This window comes from Seriola lalandi, unplaced genomic scaffold (assembly GCF_002814215.2).
Source record: "Seriola lalandi dorsalis isolate HSWRI2012SDOR001 ecotype SW California unplaced genomic scaffold, Sedor1 jcf7180002052929, whole genome shotgun sequence".
NCBI classification, from domain to species: Eukaryota; Metazoa; Chordata; class Actinopteri; order Carangiformes; family Carangidae; genus Seriola; species Seriola lalandi.
This window is the reverse complement of record NW_019523482.1, coordinates 65944-83683: the sequence shown is the minus strand read 5'-3', so window position 1 is coordinate 83683 and position 17740 is coordinate 65944. Positions and strand designations below refer to the sequence as shown.

The 17740-nt window shown below is 41.1% G+C and overlaps 3 protein-coding genes across 3 annotated transcripts in view; 2 read left to right on the top strand and 1 right to left on the bottom strand.

Annotated features, from left to right (window-relative positions):
• The window catches only part of cmss1 (cms1 ribosomal small subunit homolog), a 33905-nt gene extending 28938 nt beyond the window's left edge, over window positions 1–4967 (top strand). Inside the window, exons 2-10 of the mRNA XM_087172459.1 lie at window positions 1432–1565; window positions 2734–2805; window positions 2930–3065; window positions 3164–3223; window positions 3314–3416; window positions 3508–3568; window positions 3671–3758; window positions 3847–3935; window positions 4642–4967. Coding sequence (XP_087028585.1) covers window positions 1432–1565; window positions 2734–2805; window positions 2930–3065; window positions 3164–3223; window positions 3314–3416; window positions 3508–3568; window positions 3671–3758; window positions 3847–3935; window positions 4642–4725 — 827 coding nt within the window. The 3' untranslated portion in view covers window positions 4726–4967. The remainder of the gene's footprint in view (window positions 1–1431; window positions 1566–2733; window positions 2806–2929; window positions 3066–3163; window positions 3224–3313; window positions 3417–3507; window positions 3569–3670; window positions 3759–3846; window positions 3936–4641) is intronic.
• Window positions 4968–5390: 423 nt separating this feature from the next.
• Window positions 5391–9046, top strand: cdc50c (Cdc50 family member C). Its single transcript, XM_023400708.2, has 7 exons — window positions 5391–5733; window positions 5978–6094; window positions 6431–6538; window positions 7004–7094; window positions 7189–7335; window positions 7441–7653; window positions 7790–9046. Exons 1-7 carry the CDS (start codon window positions 5536–5538, stop codon window positions 7975–7977), a joined length of 1062 nt encoding a protein of 353 aa, XP_023256476.1. The 5' UTR covers window positions 5391–5535; the 3' UTR covers window positions 7978–9046.
• Window positions 9033–17740, bottom strand: part of dcbld2 (discoidin, CUB and LCCL domain containing 2) — a 17334-nt gene continuing 8626 nt past the window's right edge. Inside the window, exons 6-15 of the mRNA XM_023400707.2 lie at window positions 15344–15477; window positions 15053–15093; window positions 14613–14825; window positions 13445–13569; window positions 12782–12929; window positions 12546–12695; window positions 12355–12448; window positions 12226–12275; window positions 11993–12127; window positions 9033–11119 (exon numbers count right to left, since the gene is read on the bottom strand). Coding sequence (XP_023256475.1) covers window positions 10701–11119; window positions 11993–12127; window positions 12226–12275; window positions 12355–12448; window positions 12546–12695; window positions 12782–12929; window positions 13445–13569; window positions 14613–14825; window positions 15053–15093; window positions 15344–15477 — 1509 coding nt within the window. The 3' untranslated portion in view covers window positions 9033–10700. The remainder of the gene's footprint in view (window positions 11120–11992; window positions 12128–12225; window positions 12276–12354; window positions 12449–12545; window positions 12696–12781; window positions 12930–13444; window positions 13570–14612; window positions 14826–15052; window positions 15094–15343; window positions 15478–17740) is intronic.

Genomic DNA, 17740 nt, shown 5'->3' with positions numbered 1-17740 from the left:
ACTGTAACAAATAAGGATGAAGGTCTTGGAGTGAGGGATGAAGTGGAAAAGGGGAGTGGTCGTTGGTGATAGAAAGAAAAAGACCTGTGAGGGAGAATGTGAGAGCAAGAGTGGACAAAGATCCCCCATCTGTCATACTGTCTTGTCTCTAATGGCCTCAAGGAAGAAGAGACAACAGTTGAAGGGTGTGATAATAAGGATTGGATGAATCGATTGTGAGATGGGAAATCAGAGGACAAGGCAGAAAATCTGAGGTCAGGTGTTGGATGTTGTGTTCAAGTGTTTGTCATTGTTACACAGAGCTCTCCCAGACTAAATAGCTTCTTCTTTTTGTTGTTGCTTTAAGTATTGCTTTAGTTTAATAAACACTAGGAATGCTGCTTTATGCTGCATGTGTTTACATGGAGTGTTGCATGGCTATATACATGAAGCATGGTTAGCCCCACTGTCAGTGTTGTATTCACATTGTTTTAAAGTAGCTTAAAAGCTACTTTTGCAGTATTTTGAGCTGTTCTCGTTAACAAGTAAAACTACATGCAATACAACTGATTGATTGATAATTAATATTGGAATTTATTTAAATGTAACCGCTATTGATGGTGGCTTGCAGCCATTTTGCCAACAGTTTGATTAGACGTCTGTGCTTCTTTTCACGGAGTGGGTGATATCGTTGCCAACTAACAATTATTTTCATTCTGTCGGTTATTTTGTCGATTAATCGACAAAAACAATTTTGTCTATAAAACAACATAAATTTGTCAAAAATGTCCGTCACATTGTCCAATAGTCAACAGTTTACTGTTCTTTGATATTGAGGATTCACAGCACTACAAAGTAAAAGTACCAGTAATTTAAAAGTGCATTTCCAGCAAGGACACTGCAATAAAAGCTGCAGAGTTCTTTCTGGCATCTGTTTTTAGAGCTAAAATATTTTGAACAAGCATGCGGATATACCAAGGGGTCTGAGCATGACATCATAGCATGAGACAAGAGGTATGCACTGAGAAGTGGTAGCAACAGAGAGGCTAAATATAACCAGATGCTTTGTTTGAGGTCTGCTTCATTGTTGTTATCTCAAGTTGCGTTTGTGTGTTTCTGCTTTTCTGTACTGATCGAAATGTGTACTGGAGAAACAGTCAGAGGCGTAATGTACAAATGCCAAACCTCTGGTACAGGGGTTAAACTGTGGAAACAGATTCTTATGCCATAAGTTTGTATTTCATGAGAAGTGTCTGTTTCCAAGATGGCATCATGGCTAGTCATGTCTGTTCATAGGAAAATCTGATTTCAGCTGATAGAAAATATATTCTTTGCTCTGAGTTGCCTCATCTTGACAGTTTCCTCATCTTGCACTACTCCCAGTTGCAAGTTAACCCCATAAATCCAGATACATGAAGGACATTTCTCCCTCTTTTTTCTCTTATTTTCCAGATGCATGTGAGTCAGAGGAGGAGACAGAACAAGAGAAACAGCCAACAGAAAAAACAAAGACGGAGACTAAACCAGAGAAGAGGAAGAGGATAACAGAGAAAACAGTTAAAGCCAAGAAGAAAAAGAGTGAACAGGTATTTCTATGTCGTACCTGCTTATCCAGTAGGCTTTTGTTGTCTATTTACAGTATCTACTGTTTTTTATTTGTATTTTACCATTGCATCTCTACTGCATTTGAATTCACTTTGACCATCCCCACAGTGTACAGTGTATAAAACATGCCCAGGCAACGCACCTGCAGTCATCAATGTGGTCGCAACCACATGCTTGACGTTTGTGTAGTGTATGTGCAAAAGCCAAGGGCGGGTGCTCAGTGCTCACACAGCGACAATATCATCATAGCTAAACCTCCCAAATCTCAGCCTGAGGAAGAATCACAAAGCCCATACTTAAGCAGTTATTGTAAACCAAAGCTGACATTCCTTGCACTTTCTCATAAATAGTGGAGTATTGTATGTATGACCTGTGAACAAGTAGCCACTTTTTGCAATAAACTCAACAGAGTGGTATCTTGTGACTTCTTTGTATTATATTTTGTTGTAATTTCGTATTACATGTACATTGTCAATTTTATCATTTGTTAGTTTGAACTACTTTTTCTAAGTAGGTGTAGTTACCTTAACTACATTGCTGCCTAGGATAGCTTTGCTGTAGCTCAGCTTCTACCAGTGTAAAGTAGTTTCTCAAAACACTGCCCACAAATAGATGAACAACAGGCTCAGACACTGATTTACTGAGTAATCTCACTTGCGCAGTTTGAAGCTTTTTCATTTACTAATTTATTTGACATCAGATGGAAAAAGGTTCTACGGTGTTTCAACTATACTTTTATTCAGAAAACATATTTTTTACAAACCACTACTGAAATAAACAGGAGTTATGTTGTTCGATCGAACACATTTCAGAAAATGCATCAAATTAAGAATGCCAAAAACTACTTTATAATTTTGTGCAACATGAAGGATAGGAAAATGAACTGGTGTTAAATATATGAATGTCATGCATTTGAATTGTGTGTGTTTTTTGTGGTGAATCATTTGGTGTGGCATCCTGATGGATTTTGCATGCTTTGTAATACAATATATGATAAAATGAATTAAGAGATTTGAAATACATCTAATGTATTATGTGGAAATAAAATTTGTACCTCTGAGAATTAAAATGCATTAAAGCACTGATTTATATTTGTAATATATAAGTACTTTGCCTGAATTGTGTGTTCTGCCTGTCCTCTTTTCTCAGACCGAGTGTGTAACTGCTCAAAAGAAAGAGACTGAGGATGAAAAGTCAACTAAACCCAAAAAAAAGAGGAAGGTGAGTTTGGCGACACCTGCTGTTGCAGAGAGAGACAAGAATTATTGCTTGTACTGTTGCTCAAAGCAGCGGCAGTCACTGGGCTTTGTCTCTGAATGGTTCATCAATATATTTTGTTTTCCAGAAAAAGAAGACAATTACAGAGGTCTTGGCCACATCTGAACCAAAACCGGGCTGTCCGGCTGACCTGCAGAACCTGGTCACACAGTACTTCTCAGACAAGCGCTCTGTGATCGAGCAGGAGGAGCTGAAATTGCAGGGTGAGTCAGGGCAGCTCCCCTTTAATTTGAAAGTTCAGTCAATATCTGCTGATCTGTTGATTCACCAAGGTCACCGTCTGCCCCCCTGCCTCTTCCAGACTCCTGTTTCCTGTCCAGTAATGACCTGACACACAGCCTCTCCTCTTATCTGAAACAGGGTGAGTGATGTTTCTTGACTTAGTTTGAATGAATCCTCTTATCATTCGTTACTTCTAAACACGTGTGTTTCTTTTTCCTGTTCCCCTTAGTTTGTCCCAAGTGGGCAAAGATTCAAAAGCAGCATACAGGAAAGAGTTCGGTGGTTCTGCTTATCGTCTGTAGCTCTGCTCTCCGAGCCATCGAGCTCATCAAGTAAGTGACACCAGTGGTGTTTGTTAAATTTTGTATGTTACAACTTCTTAATTGGACTTACATGAGAACTGTTTGTTCTTGTCACTCTCAGGCAGCTGACCACGTTCAAGGGTGAAGCCAAAGCAGTAAAGCTATTTGCGAAACACATCAAGGTAATCTAGAGGACAGTTAGTCACCATGATGCGTGTGGCTTGTATGCAATGACTAGTTTCATCAGAACAGTTCTCTTTGTGTGTGTCTTTCAATCGTTACAGATAGAGGAGCAGGTGAAGCTGTTGCAGAAAGGCGTCACCCACATTGGAGTGGGGACTCCGGGCAGGATCAGTGCTCTTATTGAAAAAGGTAAGTGTGGACAGGATAGTCTCACTGTTTAACTTCAATGCTTTAAAGCTTTCCTAATCTGTGGAAATTCTTTTTATTTTTTTCCCAGAGGGTTTGAACTTGCAGGCACTGAAGTACGTGGTTCTGGACTGGAACTGGAGGGACCAGAAGCTCAGAAGGATGGTAGACATTCCTGAGGTGAGCTACTGCCCCCTGCTGGACTGAAAAGATAATGACCAAACAAATCACACAACTTTTATGAAGTATTTGACAGTATCTAAATATATTTAAAGTCTTCCTACACTCAAAAATGTGTTTTTATTAGTATTACCATACGTATATGTTTGACCTTTACTGTGCAGAATATCTTAAGGTTTGTTTTCACATCTGCCGAAGGGGAAAAGTTTAATTGTGCTCACCTTTTAAAACTGAGTTTAAGGCATGTACATACAAGTAAAGATGAAACGATTAGTCAGTTATTAGTTGCTTGGCTGAAAATGAATGGATTGTGGATTGTAAATTGAACAAAAGAACCTATGGGAAGATGTAACCTTGTGTGCTAGGAAATTGTGATTGACATTTTATTGATTAAATGATTAATCAAGAATGAAAATAGTTTTTAGTTGCAGAGCTACATGCAGGTGTAGAGACAATGACTATTGTTTTTTTAATCTATGTAGGAGGAGCAATCTTGTGTTCAGAGGTTGAACTTTTAAAATAAAAAACATTTGCATATTCATAGACTCTCAATTTTTCAATTACCGAGAAGGTGTGATTTAACAAGGTAACTGAACTTTATTCAAAGCGGAGTATTTTATATGCCTTAAAACATGGCTGGAGAGGATCTTCAAGTTTTCTTCCTAGCGACTGTATGTTACACATCATGTATGACTGTGTCTTTCAGATCAAACTGGACTTTATGAAGCTGCTGGAGAACGGTATCTTGAATGGCTGTAAAGACGACAAAGTCAAAATTGGACTCTTTTAAGTGTATGTTGTAAACCTGCTGATAATCCACATGAAGACCTGATTAAGGCGATGTACTGATGGTCCCGACAACATGCCGAGCGGCCTCATCCTGTTTGTTTTCCCTTTGTGTCGGCGTGAAACCTCTGCTGTGCTTTTACTATTTTCAGAGGCCGTGTCAAATATGTGGTGCTGTTTGTTCACTCTTGTTGTCCAACACAATGTCTCAGTGTGATGGATTGAATAAATGGACTCAGAATGAAACGGCATCCTTCTGTTTGTTTACTCTTGACCTTGGGAAGTCCCTCCTACTGCCAAAGTGAGATCATGTGTTTACTTGCCCACTAGGAAGCCCCATTTATCGTAACATCCTTTGATAAAGTGTTTTAAAGCAGCACAAAGGCCAAGAACCAACATATTATGTCCCTCAGCAAATTACAATAAAGATATAAAATACTCTACTTAGTCATTTTGATGTAAATAAACAGAAACCTGTGGGTTTGTAGGAAGGAAGAAGCAAAGAAGAACAAAAAGTTATCAAACAAAACAATATGGAAGTAACAGAAAACAGAAAGAGGTAGTTAGTAGAAGATTGTGGTTAATAAGTAACAGGCCACAACGGTCTCCCCCGCCCTGCAAGGCCTGCTGGGAAAATCTCTTGGCAAGCAGAGTTGAGTGTGTGTGTGTGTGTGTGTGTGTGTGTGTGTGCACACAGAGATATCGCTGAAATAAAGAACAGGAAGAGAAGATAGCTGTGCCTTCTCATACACAGTTTTTGGCTCTTTCGCTGTGCAGCAAGTTCCTCTCCTGTCCACAACCGAAGGTCCCTCTCATGGGAAGAGTGAAGGGCAAGTCTGGGCCCTTGGCCCGGAGGCCAGACAACTCAGCTTTCAAACAGCAGAGGCTACCTGCGTGGTCTCCCATGCTGACAGCTAACACTGTGCTGCCTTTCTTCTACTTTATGGCTCTGATATGCATGCTGCTGGGAGTATGGCTGCTTCTCACGGTACAGAGCACACAGGAAATGAAGGTGAGTTTTTGTGCAAATTGTTCCAACTTGTTAAGTAGTTTTTTTCATATATGTGTAAATATTGTATTAAAATACATTTGGTATATGTGTGTAAGAGAGGCAGGGAGAGGAAGAGACCGAATGCCCTTGTGTGCAATAAAAAGGAGTGACGAGATGAAAGGTCCAGGGTTAGGTTTCGAATTAGGTAAACAGGAACAACTTGCCTACAGTTTACAATTAACATCATAATCTCCTGTCTTTTCAGCTGGACTACACAGACGCTTCGACATGTAATAAATGTTTTGAAAAGCGTAAAAATGTGAGCAACGCAGGAGAGAGCTGCAGCTGCACAGTGGTGTTTTCTATTGAGAGACCATTCAAGGTAATTAACCTTTAAATTTGACAATCATATCCAATATTACCGAAGGACCCGTGTACAAGCTTTATGCACAAGTGTTCACCTGCATCACCAGGTCCTCATAAGTGGATGGAGTTTGCTCAGCTGTTGAAGCAAGGTTTGAATGCTTTGAAAAAGCTTTTAAATTGGCCTTCAATTGAGATTATGTTCTGAAACTACCATGGTGATGAATTAACTTCACTCAAATATATAATTATAATATACTCTAATATACATAGGGACTATAGTGAATCAAAGGCACAATTAAGCATTTCTGTTTGCACTCCTATGCTGATAATCTGTATCCTGCTGCTTTTCCAGGGAGACGTCTTTTTCTATTATGGCCTGAAAAACTTTCATCAGAACCTCCGTAGATACATGGACTCCAGAGATGATGGACAGATGGTTGGCAGGAAGAAAAACTTGAAGGTAGCTCCACAATATTGCCTGTTAATTCATCACGATAACATTGTTAACACTTCACTTAATGTTAGATTTAGTTGACATAAATTATTGCATCAAAAATCCTTTTTGTCTCTAGACAGAAAGCTAGTTTGAAATGGAAATTGTTCATATGCTGCTTTGTTTGCCTGTGGTGCAGTGGAGGTCAAATCATTTATTTCAGCTAAAGCAGCAAGACTACAATGTAAAAAAATACCCTTTTACAAGTTAAAGTCCTCCATTCAAAGTCTTGCTCAAAGTGCATAAATACTGTTTAATTTATAATAAAAAATCATATTCATATGTTTTGCTTGTAAAGCCTGTTGTTGGAATACTTAAGTAACATAAACCTGTACTTAAACACTTAGCTACATCCCACCACTGCTTTCTTGCTTATTTCGAATTGTTAAATAATCTTCCTGGGTTTCTTCATAAACCTTGTTCCTTCACTAGAATCCCAGTTCATATTGTGAGCCGTTTACAAGAGACCAGAATGGATTGCCCATTGCTCCCTGTGGTGCTGTGGCCAATAGTATCTTCAATGGTAAACGCCATTGCTTACACATATGCCATCAATTGTCGTATCCCTCCTCCACCTTTCCTCTCACTGCACCGTTAACTCGCTTCTGTTCTCCCAGACTCCTTCACTCTGACCTATCATGGATCCAATCAAGATCCAGTTCGGGTTCCTTTGTTACGTAGAGGCATCACCTGGTACACCGACAAAAATGTCAAATTTCGCAACCCCAGGATGGACAACTTGTCACTGGCTCAAGTGTTTGATGGTAAATAGAGATGTAAACTTGGTCAAACTCAATCTGTATTTCAGTTTCTGGTCAGTTCTCCAAGTATGTCAGCTCTCCTTCAATGAGTCTGATTTTACTCCTCAGGCACAGTAAAGCCACTGTACTGGCACAAGCCAGTGTATGAGCTTGATCCCATCGACCCGACCAACAACGGCTTCATCAATGATGACCTGATCATATGGATGAGGGAGGCAGCCTTCCCCAACTTCAAGAAGCTCTATGGGGTTTTGCACCGAGCCAACAAGCCCTTCACTCAGGGGCTTCCAGCCGGGAGTTACAGCATCGACATATCCTACAGTATCCTTTCGCTGCTGTCAGGGATGGCTTTATGTCGTCCCATTGTGTGCACCTGTTTCCTTTGTCTTGGGGACTATTTTCCATTGAGCATCCCTTTGTGATCACCTATTTTTGGCCTTGACCTTTGCCTTTCCAGACTTCCCTGTGCAGTACTTCCGAGGTAGGAAGGAAGTGGTGCTGACGACGCTGACCTGGTTTGGAGGTCAGAACCATTTCCTGCCCATTGCTTACCTAGTAACCAGCAGCCTGATCCTACTGATAGCTGTCATCCTCACGGTGGTCTGGTGTAAGTTCGGAAAGAATGGCAAGAACATGGAGGAATGAAGGGTAAGAGGTGCACTGGGACGCTGAGGAGTGAAAAAGAAAACTCACAAGCAGCTGAAAATCGATAATTGTTGTGCTGCTTAGGAGCTGCTTTAAACAGACATCGAATCCTAAATGACAAGAGCACTGATGTGAGCAAATAAAGGATAAGAATGGTTTTAAAAAAGAATGTTAATTTGGTGCAATACCATAACAGCATTTGCAGGAAAACCAATGAAGAATTTAGTTTGACATCTGGAAATGACTTTCCCAATCAGCTAAATGATCCACATGTGTGACGGCTTTTGTTGTGATGATGTTGTTCGGAACAACCACTTGTGAAAGCTGGGTGCCTTTTTACTTGATGAACTTTTGCATTTGTTTTTGTAACACACACCATTTTGTTCATGCACTGTTAATATTTATTAAGATAATTATAATATACTTATTATAATTATTATATTAACAATTAGTCAACTCCAGTCACTGTGGTGTTAAAGCTGCATTTCATGTCTTTATGGCAAAGTGGAAAAGCTACACTTTAATTAGTGTGATGTAGGGTGGGCCCAGCCATTAGACAAACCCTGTAACGCTACTTCCTAATACTGAATAAAGGTTTTTAATTAAGGTTTAAGCATTAAGGTTAGCCAGTGCAGCTAATATTGCGTCTATTTAGTGTTACATGGTACAATAGGTGCTTAAAGAAATGCTTGTTTTTAGACTGCAGCCATGCTAGCAGCTCTGTGAGAGCATGGCAAAGCAAACATGAGGCTTTGCAGGTACGTTTACCATGTTCACCATCTCACTTTAGTGTGTTGGCATGCTAAATATGCTAATTAGCACTCAACGCAAACTACAACTGAAGCTGATGGGAATGTAATTTAATCAGATATTCAGTCATAAACCAAACCATCACAGAACAATGATTTTATAAACCAAAACAATGATGCAGTTTAGATCTTTTTTGTGTAAGTATGGCCATTGTTGATCAAGGGGGAAAAAAAGGTTTATTTAACTGTATTTGCAGTGTAATTGTGGAGTCTGTTTTGATGACAGCTGAAGATTGGAATAAAACATTTTCTTTTAAAAACTCTTTATTTCTCTATATACAATCAGTGAGAGCCACATAAACACAACCCCTCTGTGACCAGGGAGCACCAAAACTCTGCATATTGATCGCCTTGGTTATTGAGCATAATCAAAGCACGACTGGTGGCACAGCTGTGTGAACAACACCTTCCCTCAGGGTCGGGGGGCGGCTGCTGTTCTCTAAAAAGGTATAAAGCAGCTTGTTCCATTTTTCTCTACCTACACTCCTGCCACGTTGTGTTTGGTCAGGTCAGTACCACAGGTGGACAGGAGAGGAATGCAGTCTACTGGTGCTACAGACAATGGCTGAACACATCCTACTACAGCTATAAGCCACATCATCACAGTCCGTAAAACAAAAAACACACAGGACTGAATTATGGAATCAGCTTAGCACACATACAGATGTTGATGCACATAGTTACAAGGAAGGAACAAGTCACACCCAAATGCATTAGGACAGATCAAACACCCATTTCAACACGAGACAGTCACCATGATGCACAAATAAACAAACACAAGGGAGAATTATCAGCTGTAACAGATTTACCCATCTATCTCGTCTCTCTGTACCTTTTCTCTGGAACATCCTCTAACTAGGTATTTAAAAATGCTTCTTCCTATGTTAAGACTGCTTTAATGTTTACTTGGCTAAACTTGCGATGTTGGCACAGGTTGTTAAAGTCGAATCTGCTGTGAATCAACATTGCATAAACATAGAAAAGGCAACATTTGGTCTCCAATACTACAAAAAAGTATTTTCGCTTTGGGGAGTATGTTGGATTTGATTCTCCCGATCGGCCTCTTCAGGTTAACATACAACATCTCTGACAAGTTTTAAAAAAGAAAAAATTAAAGAAAAATGCACCGACACTCATTGTCAGTCTACAACAGTGTAACCACAAATTTCTGATCTGTCGTCAGTACGGGTAGTGGTGGGGTATTTTTTTTTTTTAATGAGAGTCTCTCCTTATCAGCAGGATGTGAAATAAAAATAAATATCAGTAAATCACTTGAGAGTTTTAACAGGTTTGCATTAATGGAATTACTAGAATTATACACAATTTCAAGTCATGCTTTAAAAAAAAAAAAAAAAAAAAAGTAAGACAAAACGTACCATGAAAACTAGAGTTTCTCTAGAAAGGAAGAATTGTTTGACCATGACTGTGGACTACTTAATGCAACATGCAATTCATAGAGAACCATTAGATTTGATGAAAGTATATCATGAAGCACATGTCAGTCGATCCTGGTTTAGTATGTAACAGAATAATAAAGGGAATCATGGAAATCACAGTTTCACAGAATGCAAGAACTACTAAGAATCACAGAACAGGGACAAAGTCTTTTAGCAAATAGTAGTCAGCTTTCTCCTTTTCATCCCTCCGACGCTCACACCAGGCACAAACACATTCATCTTTGTGGTTTCAGTGATAGGACTGTAATGGCACTACACAAGCAGATTGTGGCCATGCAGAAACAATTAGGCAATACAGACATCTCCAGATGAATCTAAAGCTAAGGTAGTGTTCATTCAAGACTCAAGCCCAGGCTCCAGGGCTCACAGGTTCACACCTCCTCATCCTTTAACAACCCGCTCTATCTTTGTCCAGTGGGTTGCGCTGAGCAGTGATTAAGGCAATGTGCATCCCCCTTCAGCTCTGTCCTGCTGGTTTCTGAGAGCAACTCTGAGGCACCTGATAAGTCAGATCCTCAGTGGGTGTGACCTGTCCAGTGGCATTCTTCGGTGTATCGTACGCCAACCTCCCTGACTGGCCACTGTCTGTTCGTGTGAGCAGGGAGGCGGGCCCGGCGCCCATGAAGCTACACACAGTGGTGGGCTGGTTCAAAGAGGAGCCCCCCGATGGGTGGCAACCCATATCAACCACAATGGGTGTAGCATATTCAGATCCCGAAGCTGGCAGGGGTTCTGCGTAGGCGTGGTACACGTCTGGTGAGATGGGGGCGTCATACAGGTCCGGATCTGAGTATCCTGGATCAGGCCCCTCGTCTGGTTTAAAAGTTGATCGTGCACCTAATGTTGTAACACCGCTCACCAGTGGCTGGGCATATTCTGCAGAGACAGCATATTATATTATATTAATAACCAGGGATATCTTACTGTTTTCTACATGGTGTCCACACAGTCAGCAACCAAGGTTGTGGCTCCCTGTTAAGTTGTATTGTGCATGTGCACGAGGTGTGCAATGCATGCAGGTAGGTGACATGATACATATTCCAGCTGCCAGTTTCAGTCTATTTGCACTCTTCAACAGTTGGTGAGAGTAGGTGTTGCCATGTGGCAACAAATCCAAACGAAAAGACAATGACTGCAAGTTGTAGCAGTAGATATGGATGTAACAATGTACAACAACTTGTCTATGGATGTTTTGAGGAAATACAGTCAACACTTCTGTTAGACTCTGAAGATACACACAGTGTGTTTCGGTAAGAAATGCTGACTGTAAACAAGTTTTCCTTGTTTACAAGAAAACTCCACTGTGCATCTTTAAGTCATCTAACGTCTTAGCCAATATTACTGGTGTTTACCTCAAAGACTAGCCATGTCAAACAAGAACAGTTGTAGGACATTCCTCATTTCCACACAGTTCTGTATACAACGGTTGGTGGCTGTAATGTCCTTTTAAAGACAGAACTGCTGAAATAAACGTTTCACAACACTCAAAAATAAAGGTTTTACAGTGTTTCAGGAGATATGAAGTGCACTCAGCTTTTACATTGTGCTGTAAGGACACACAGATTGCTTTTTGGTGACCAACACTGAATGTAATTAAAATGGCTTTTAACACTCCACAGGGTACCTTTTAATAGCCGTGAGCACCCGACACAGACAGATTGAAAACATCTCTCACGAAACACAAAAACAAGCTGCTTTTATTAAGAACAGTTACTCCAGTAGTCACCATGTTGAACGGTGAGTGTTTACCTGCAGGCTCAGCATGTAGTCGCGGTACAGCACCTCTCCCCGTTATCCGGCCCACCTCACTGCTGCTGTACCGAACTGAATCCTCGGTCTCCACCATCTTGGACGGCAGCAGCTGCTTCATGCTCTTCCACCAGTCTACAGCAGAAGCACAATGAGATGCACAGAGTTGCACCAGGAAACTCTCACGAAGCACATGCACAGCTAAGAGCCTATAATGCAGAGAGATGACGTACCTGTGCGATCCCAGTGAGGAAGATCGTATGTTCCTTCAGAGCTCTTTTTCCTGAGGAAAACAAAGTTAATGGAGGAAAAAAACTAAAGTTTTCAGGTTATTTTTTTGGGATAACGAGAACAACACATACCTGTTCCTCCAGTGCCAAGCACAAACCACAGTCAAGATGAGAGCAGTCAGAACCATGACCAACACGGGAACCAGGACTGCTGCCAGGGCCACATCTAAGAGCAAAGATACTACAGTAAACACCAGATGACAATTGCCTCTATTAAGGATCAAACAAGTCTTTTTTTTCTTTTTACTGAAAGTCTGACGCACCTTTATTGGTGTGGGGAGGCATAGTGGTGTTTCTTATGTCTGGGGTGTGTGTAGTTTGGCCAAGGTGAGGCGGGCGTTTTGTACCCACAGGGGGTGGAGTATGACGAGAAGGGGGTATCATCCTCGGATTCAGCTCTGTCCTCCGCCTCGCTGTCCAAAAAACAAACAAACAAACTTACATCTGAGGTTCTTGGAACATTTATTTGTTTATATGCTCATCAACCAACTTTGTTTACCTGCAGGAATTTGGCAGCCAAGCAGCTCCAACTTGAGCGCGATTCTCTGGTGCCATAAGGTGGGATCTATCCTCACAAACCGGGCCTCGATTGGAGGAATGAAGTTATTCCTCACCTCGTGCAGGTAGTTGATATTGCCTTGGAAAATCTACCATAAAAAGGAGCCAGAGATTAAAACCCAACTGCGGGCCAGTAGTAGTATTTTATAAGAAAGTTCATCAGAGCAATTCTTGTTTCAGGCTGGACTGTGAACAATTACACTATAAGCCATAAGCTGATTAGTCTCCAACTTGGCGAGCTAATAACTACTTTCCTCCACACAATAAGAGCTTGTGAGAATCCCAGCAGAGAGCAGCTCGTAGACAGCAGTTCCAGCCTTACTATCCGGCCACTAAATCCATATCCATTCATTATTAATGCCCAAGTGTCCTGACTTGTCTACCACAGCACTTAACTCAAACCACTGACTGCTCTTATTTCCTGCCATAAACATCTCTGAGTCAATACCAGTTGCTATGGACACAATCCAACTATGTGTCCCTACAGCCTTCTAAAGTGACATTTTTGTCCATTTGCACTAATCTGAAGAAGAAAAAAAAAGCATAAAATCCAATGATGTAATTGTTGAGGAAGCATGGTCTATTGATTTTGTGATTGTATTACCTTGTCTTGTGTAGAATTTGTTTCCCTGTAGTTGTACCACTGCTGGCCATCATTACTGTACAGGACCCGGTATGCTGAAACATAGTACTGATACTCTCTCAGGGTAGAGCCTGTGGTGGCGATGCCTGGTTGGACAGAGACAAGATGATAATGTACAGCTGACTCGACTGAAAGCTTAAACAAGACTGTGAGGCTGCGTCCAGTATTACTCCCTACTTACTGGAAAGTGCACTGTATTTACGGTAAACCACTTTACTTGACTGAGATGAGATTGAGTGTGTAAATCTGCATCTGGAAAATGCTGCTTTCATATAAAACATCCTCAAACATCACATTTAAAAAAAATGTTTAATCAGGAATCTAATTGTTTTTAAAAAGCCAAATTTCATCTCCCATGTGTATCAGGTCTTATTTTATCATGCTAAATGTGACTGTTGGAAATAAGTGATGTGTGTTCTTATGTAACCATGCCATACCCATCTTGCACTAGCATAAATCTCAGCTTAGATAATTTATGTATGAGACATCCCAGTTAAATTAAAGAAATGTATGCACTATATATAGTGCTCCCAGACATCACACAGTGGAACAAAAAGTAGCATCCGTGGCTAACAATCAGACAATGTAACGTGTCACATTTTATAGAAGTGAAAATTACTGTTGTGTGACCCCGTCAGTGATGATGCAAAGTGACAACTGTGTCCAAAATCTCAAGTCACTACTTGCTTTTGAGTAACAGTCACACAGTCACAGTCATGGTCAGTAGAATTTTTTTTTTTTTTTTTGCACAAAACTTCAAAGCAATCAATCTATTCGTTATTGAGATATTTCAGTCTGGACCAAAGTGGTGGACAAACCCACTCTGCCATTCACAGAGCAGTTCTACGAGCATGACTTAAGACCTGTGCCTTCACCACAGAGGATTTCTCTAACTTCTCAGTCACATTAAATTGTTTTCTTTTAGCTTTTTGTCTCCAGAACACACACTTGATATTTCAGTCTGGAACAAAGTGTATGGTAAAACCTGAGGGAGTTTTTGTTTGCTGGAGTGCCTTATTCCTGTTTTACAGTTGAATTAAAGATAATGGTTAAAGTGTATAGTACTATCAGTGAGTGTGTAGTTTTACATAAAAGGTATCTTTGTGATTGTGTTCATGTTGTTGTGTACCTGTGATCCTCTTCTCCCTCTTGAGATCGATCTGCAGCCACTGCTGCTGGTCATTCTGAGAAGGCGCCCAGGGCAGCCCTGCCTTTTTAAGGCGAGCCCCCGATGGCACCCACTCGCTGTGCTGACCAAAGATGTTCCACTCCCACACAGATGAAGCAGAGAGCTGAGTGTCTGCAACACCACCAGACTCTAATCCCAGCGTCCCATAGCAGCCTGCAAGCACAGAGACCGTCACCATCATTAATAACAATACAAAATGTTTGGGAAACTGAAAGAGATTTAGGAGGTCTTAATAGGACTTATTTTAAGTGCTTGTAATTCCACAGTTTCATTTGGTTAAAGGATGAGAGACCCTGCTCATGGCCTGGACACAGAAGTCCAGATGCAAACATTTACAAAACTATTATACCTCATAATGGGGCTTTATAAGAAAAACTCACCATTGGTCCTGAAGGTGAAGAGGCTGTTTGACAAAGTTCCTCTGAGAAGAGAAGTGCAGGATTAGAGGATCAGACACACAGTGCATAAAAATTCAAACACATTCTGTAACATGACTTTGATCTGTTTTTGTTTTATTGATAAGACTCACATTCTATTAAATTTAAAATAAACACTGATACAGTTAAAGTTCATTCAACGTACATGTGATGAAACAGCAGGAGCAAACTACCAGTGCATGAAGAACAGAGTGAGAGGCAGGATGCGTGAGCTGTAGCGACTAACGATCTTACCCAGTGGAAGTGACATTGTTAGCCAGTGTGCCCTCATAATGAGGGATGCCTTTGCTGCTGACCACGCTGATCCTCCCTCCCACAGCGTTGGACACCACACCTGCATGGATGGCTGCCACACACAGGGGAGACGACTGCAGAAGGAAAGATTACACAGAGATTCTGTTTATGTAACTTACTCTGGTTAACACAACATAGTTTACCATCTGTATCTGATGGCCTGTGAAGATTAGGCAAATTAAACGGATAACAGATCCAAAGGAAAGGCTTCATTTGAAACAAAACAACACAATCACTGAGTTGCTCTTTGTAATTCACTTGTGTGACTGTTTGATGTTTGGTTGGATGTTGGAAAGCAGATCTACAAATGTAGAAAGGGATATCACCAAAAAAAGCAAGAGAGTTGTCTGGTTATTTGTCTGCTGCAGTATGAGCTGTAACAGCTTCAAAACCATTAGCAGATAAAGCTAACTGAAGTTTTTCTTGCGTTAGCCCACACACACATTTTTATCTTATCAGACTCGTCAGGAAGTTGGCTGCATGACTTTGTTTTAAAATCAGCAACGTTGCAAGAAATTCCCATCACAAGTCCTAATATTGACACTTGCTGCCTTTGTTTTTGCAGCCTGAATGAATACTGAACACGTTATAGCAGCCACGAGGCTTGTGGGTGGTGTCTTAGTCAATGTTGTAAATCAACAAGGATTTCTTAATGGTCATCTTGGATTTTATAAAAATTTTTGTACTTAATGAGCCGGATTTGAATGAATTGGCCTTTAAACAGTCAATAACAACAATAGTCAGGTGTCCATATGAAGATTGAACAGGATGTAGTTGGTGTAATCATTCCTCCCGGTCCCTTCCTAACGTGCTTTCATAGTAAGTGACGAAATCAAGATGAAGAACTTATGAGACTTCAGCAGTCTGAGTCAAAACAGAAAGTCACTGTCTTTTTTATTGTAGAATTCCTTCTTTGTGTTTCCCTGATGAGCCGCAGTGGTAGACAAAGAACCAGAAAATGGGGTTGTATTGTTCTAAAAAGACTAAGACTTTGGAAAATATCCATTTGATTCTTCTAACTCAAATGGTTGTAGCATCATATTCGCTTCAACTTTTCAATAAATTTCTACACAAGAGGAAGACTGCAGAATCTCTCCATCACTTACATTTGGAGCACATTAGCAAGGGATGCGATTACAACAAGCAAAAACTGTTTCACTGTTCATATGGGCAACTGACTGTGGCCCAGGCTGATTGAACCTGTCCTTCAAGTAAATGGTACCGTTTGGTACTGCTGCAAACTGGGACCGTTTGCAGATAAGTGAGAGAGAACAGTACTGTCAGCTCTTAACCTTCAGACTGAGGCAGATAAAGGCCGATGAGTCAGCATGAAGTCACCTCTCTGTAGAGAGAACACCAAGTGGCATTGGTAATGATTCACTGCCGGCTGCATTCCTGTCCAAACCTGCTGCCACATCACTGGGAAAAGGACAAAACCTGAATCCTCTCTGGCCACAAGCTCCTTCCCATGAACAGCTGCTTGAGTGAGGTGGAATTTTATTACTGGAAAAGGCGCACACTGGAATTTGCAGCCGACAAGATTGTGGGAAAAGCATATATACACACATGTACACATGTATTCACACATGCTCACACACATGCTCACACACATGCACGGCAGTCGAATGCTGCCACATGCAATCAACACTTGCCCTGTGATTCTTAAACTTCCCAAAAACACACACCACATCCTAACGCGAGCCATACCAAACCAGTAACACAAACATGGTGCACTGCTCCAAACCGCCGCACCCTGACTCCAACAGAGGAAACCACACACACACACACACACACACACACACACAGATATGATAAGTGGGATGTGGAAATATCAAAACCAGCACATGGATCACAGTAAAAGATACTGAGAGAGAATGAAAAAAAGCTGCAGAGTCTGGTCTGGGTGGGGCAGCTGATCCCTGTGTGATACAGACTCAAGTATGCATATTAGTTTATCAGGCTTCCATAATCACCATAATATTACAGCCTAGTGACACACGAACACACCCCCAAAACACAAGCATGAATGAATCACATGCTTACATACACAAAAGGAAAAAAAAAAAAAAATCCCGACATGCACGCACAGACGTTTTCTCCAACTTCTCAATCACACTCACTCTCTCCAGCCTCTTGCCTCTACAGAACACACACTCAGCAAACAGCTCTGCTCTGCACCCTCTTGCAGCTGGACTGGATTAGAGGGTTATTATTTTCGGCCAAACTATTATCTCACCTCCCTTTCACCCGCTGACCCTGCCCCTCCTCTGTTCCTGTGGGGCGCCTCACTCCCTGAAGCACACCCCGACACCCCCCCCCCCCCCCCCCCCCCCCCCC

What these genes read in the sequence shown, in the direction of transcription:
- cdc50c (XM_023400708.2), top strand. Translation starts at nt 5,536, where the DNA reads ATGGGAAGAGTGAAGGGCAAGTCTGGGCCCTTGGCCCGGAGGCCAGAC. An exon ending in GCAGGAAGAAAAACTTGAAG is followed by an intron (nt 6,539 to 7,003) that starts GTAGCTCCACAA and finishes TTCCTTCACTAG; the next exon opens with AATCCCAGTTCATATTGTGA. An exon ending in ACTGGCTCAAGTGTTTGATG is followed by an intron (nt 7,336 to 7,440) that starts GTAAATAGAGAT and finishes TTTACTCCTCAG; the next exon opens with GCACAGTAAAGCCACTGTAC.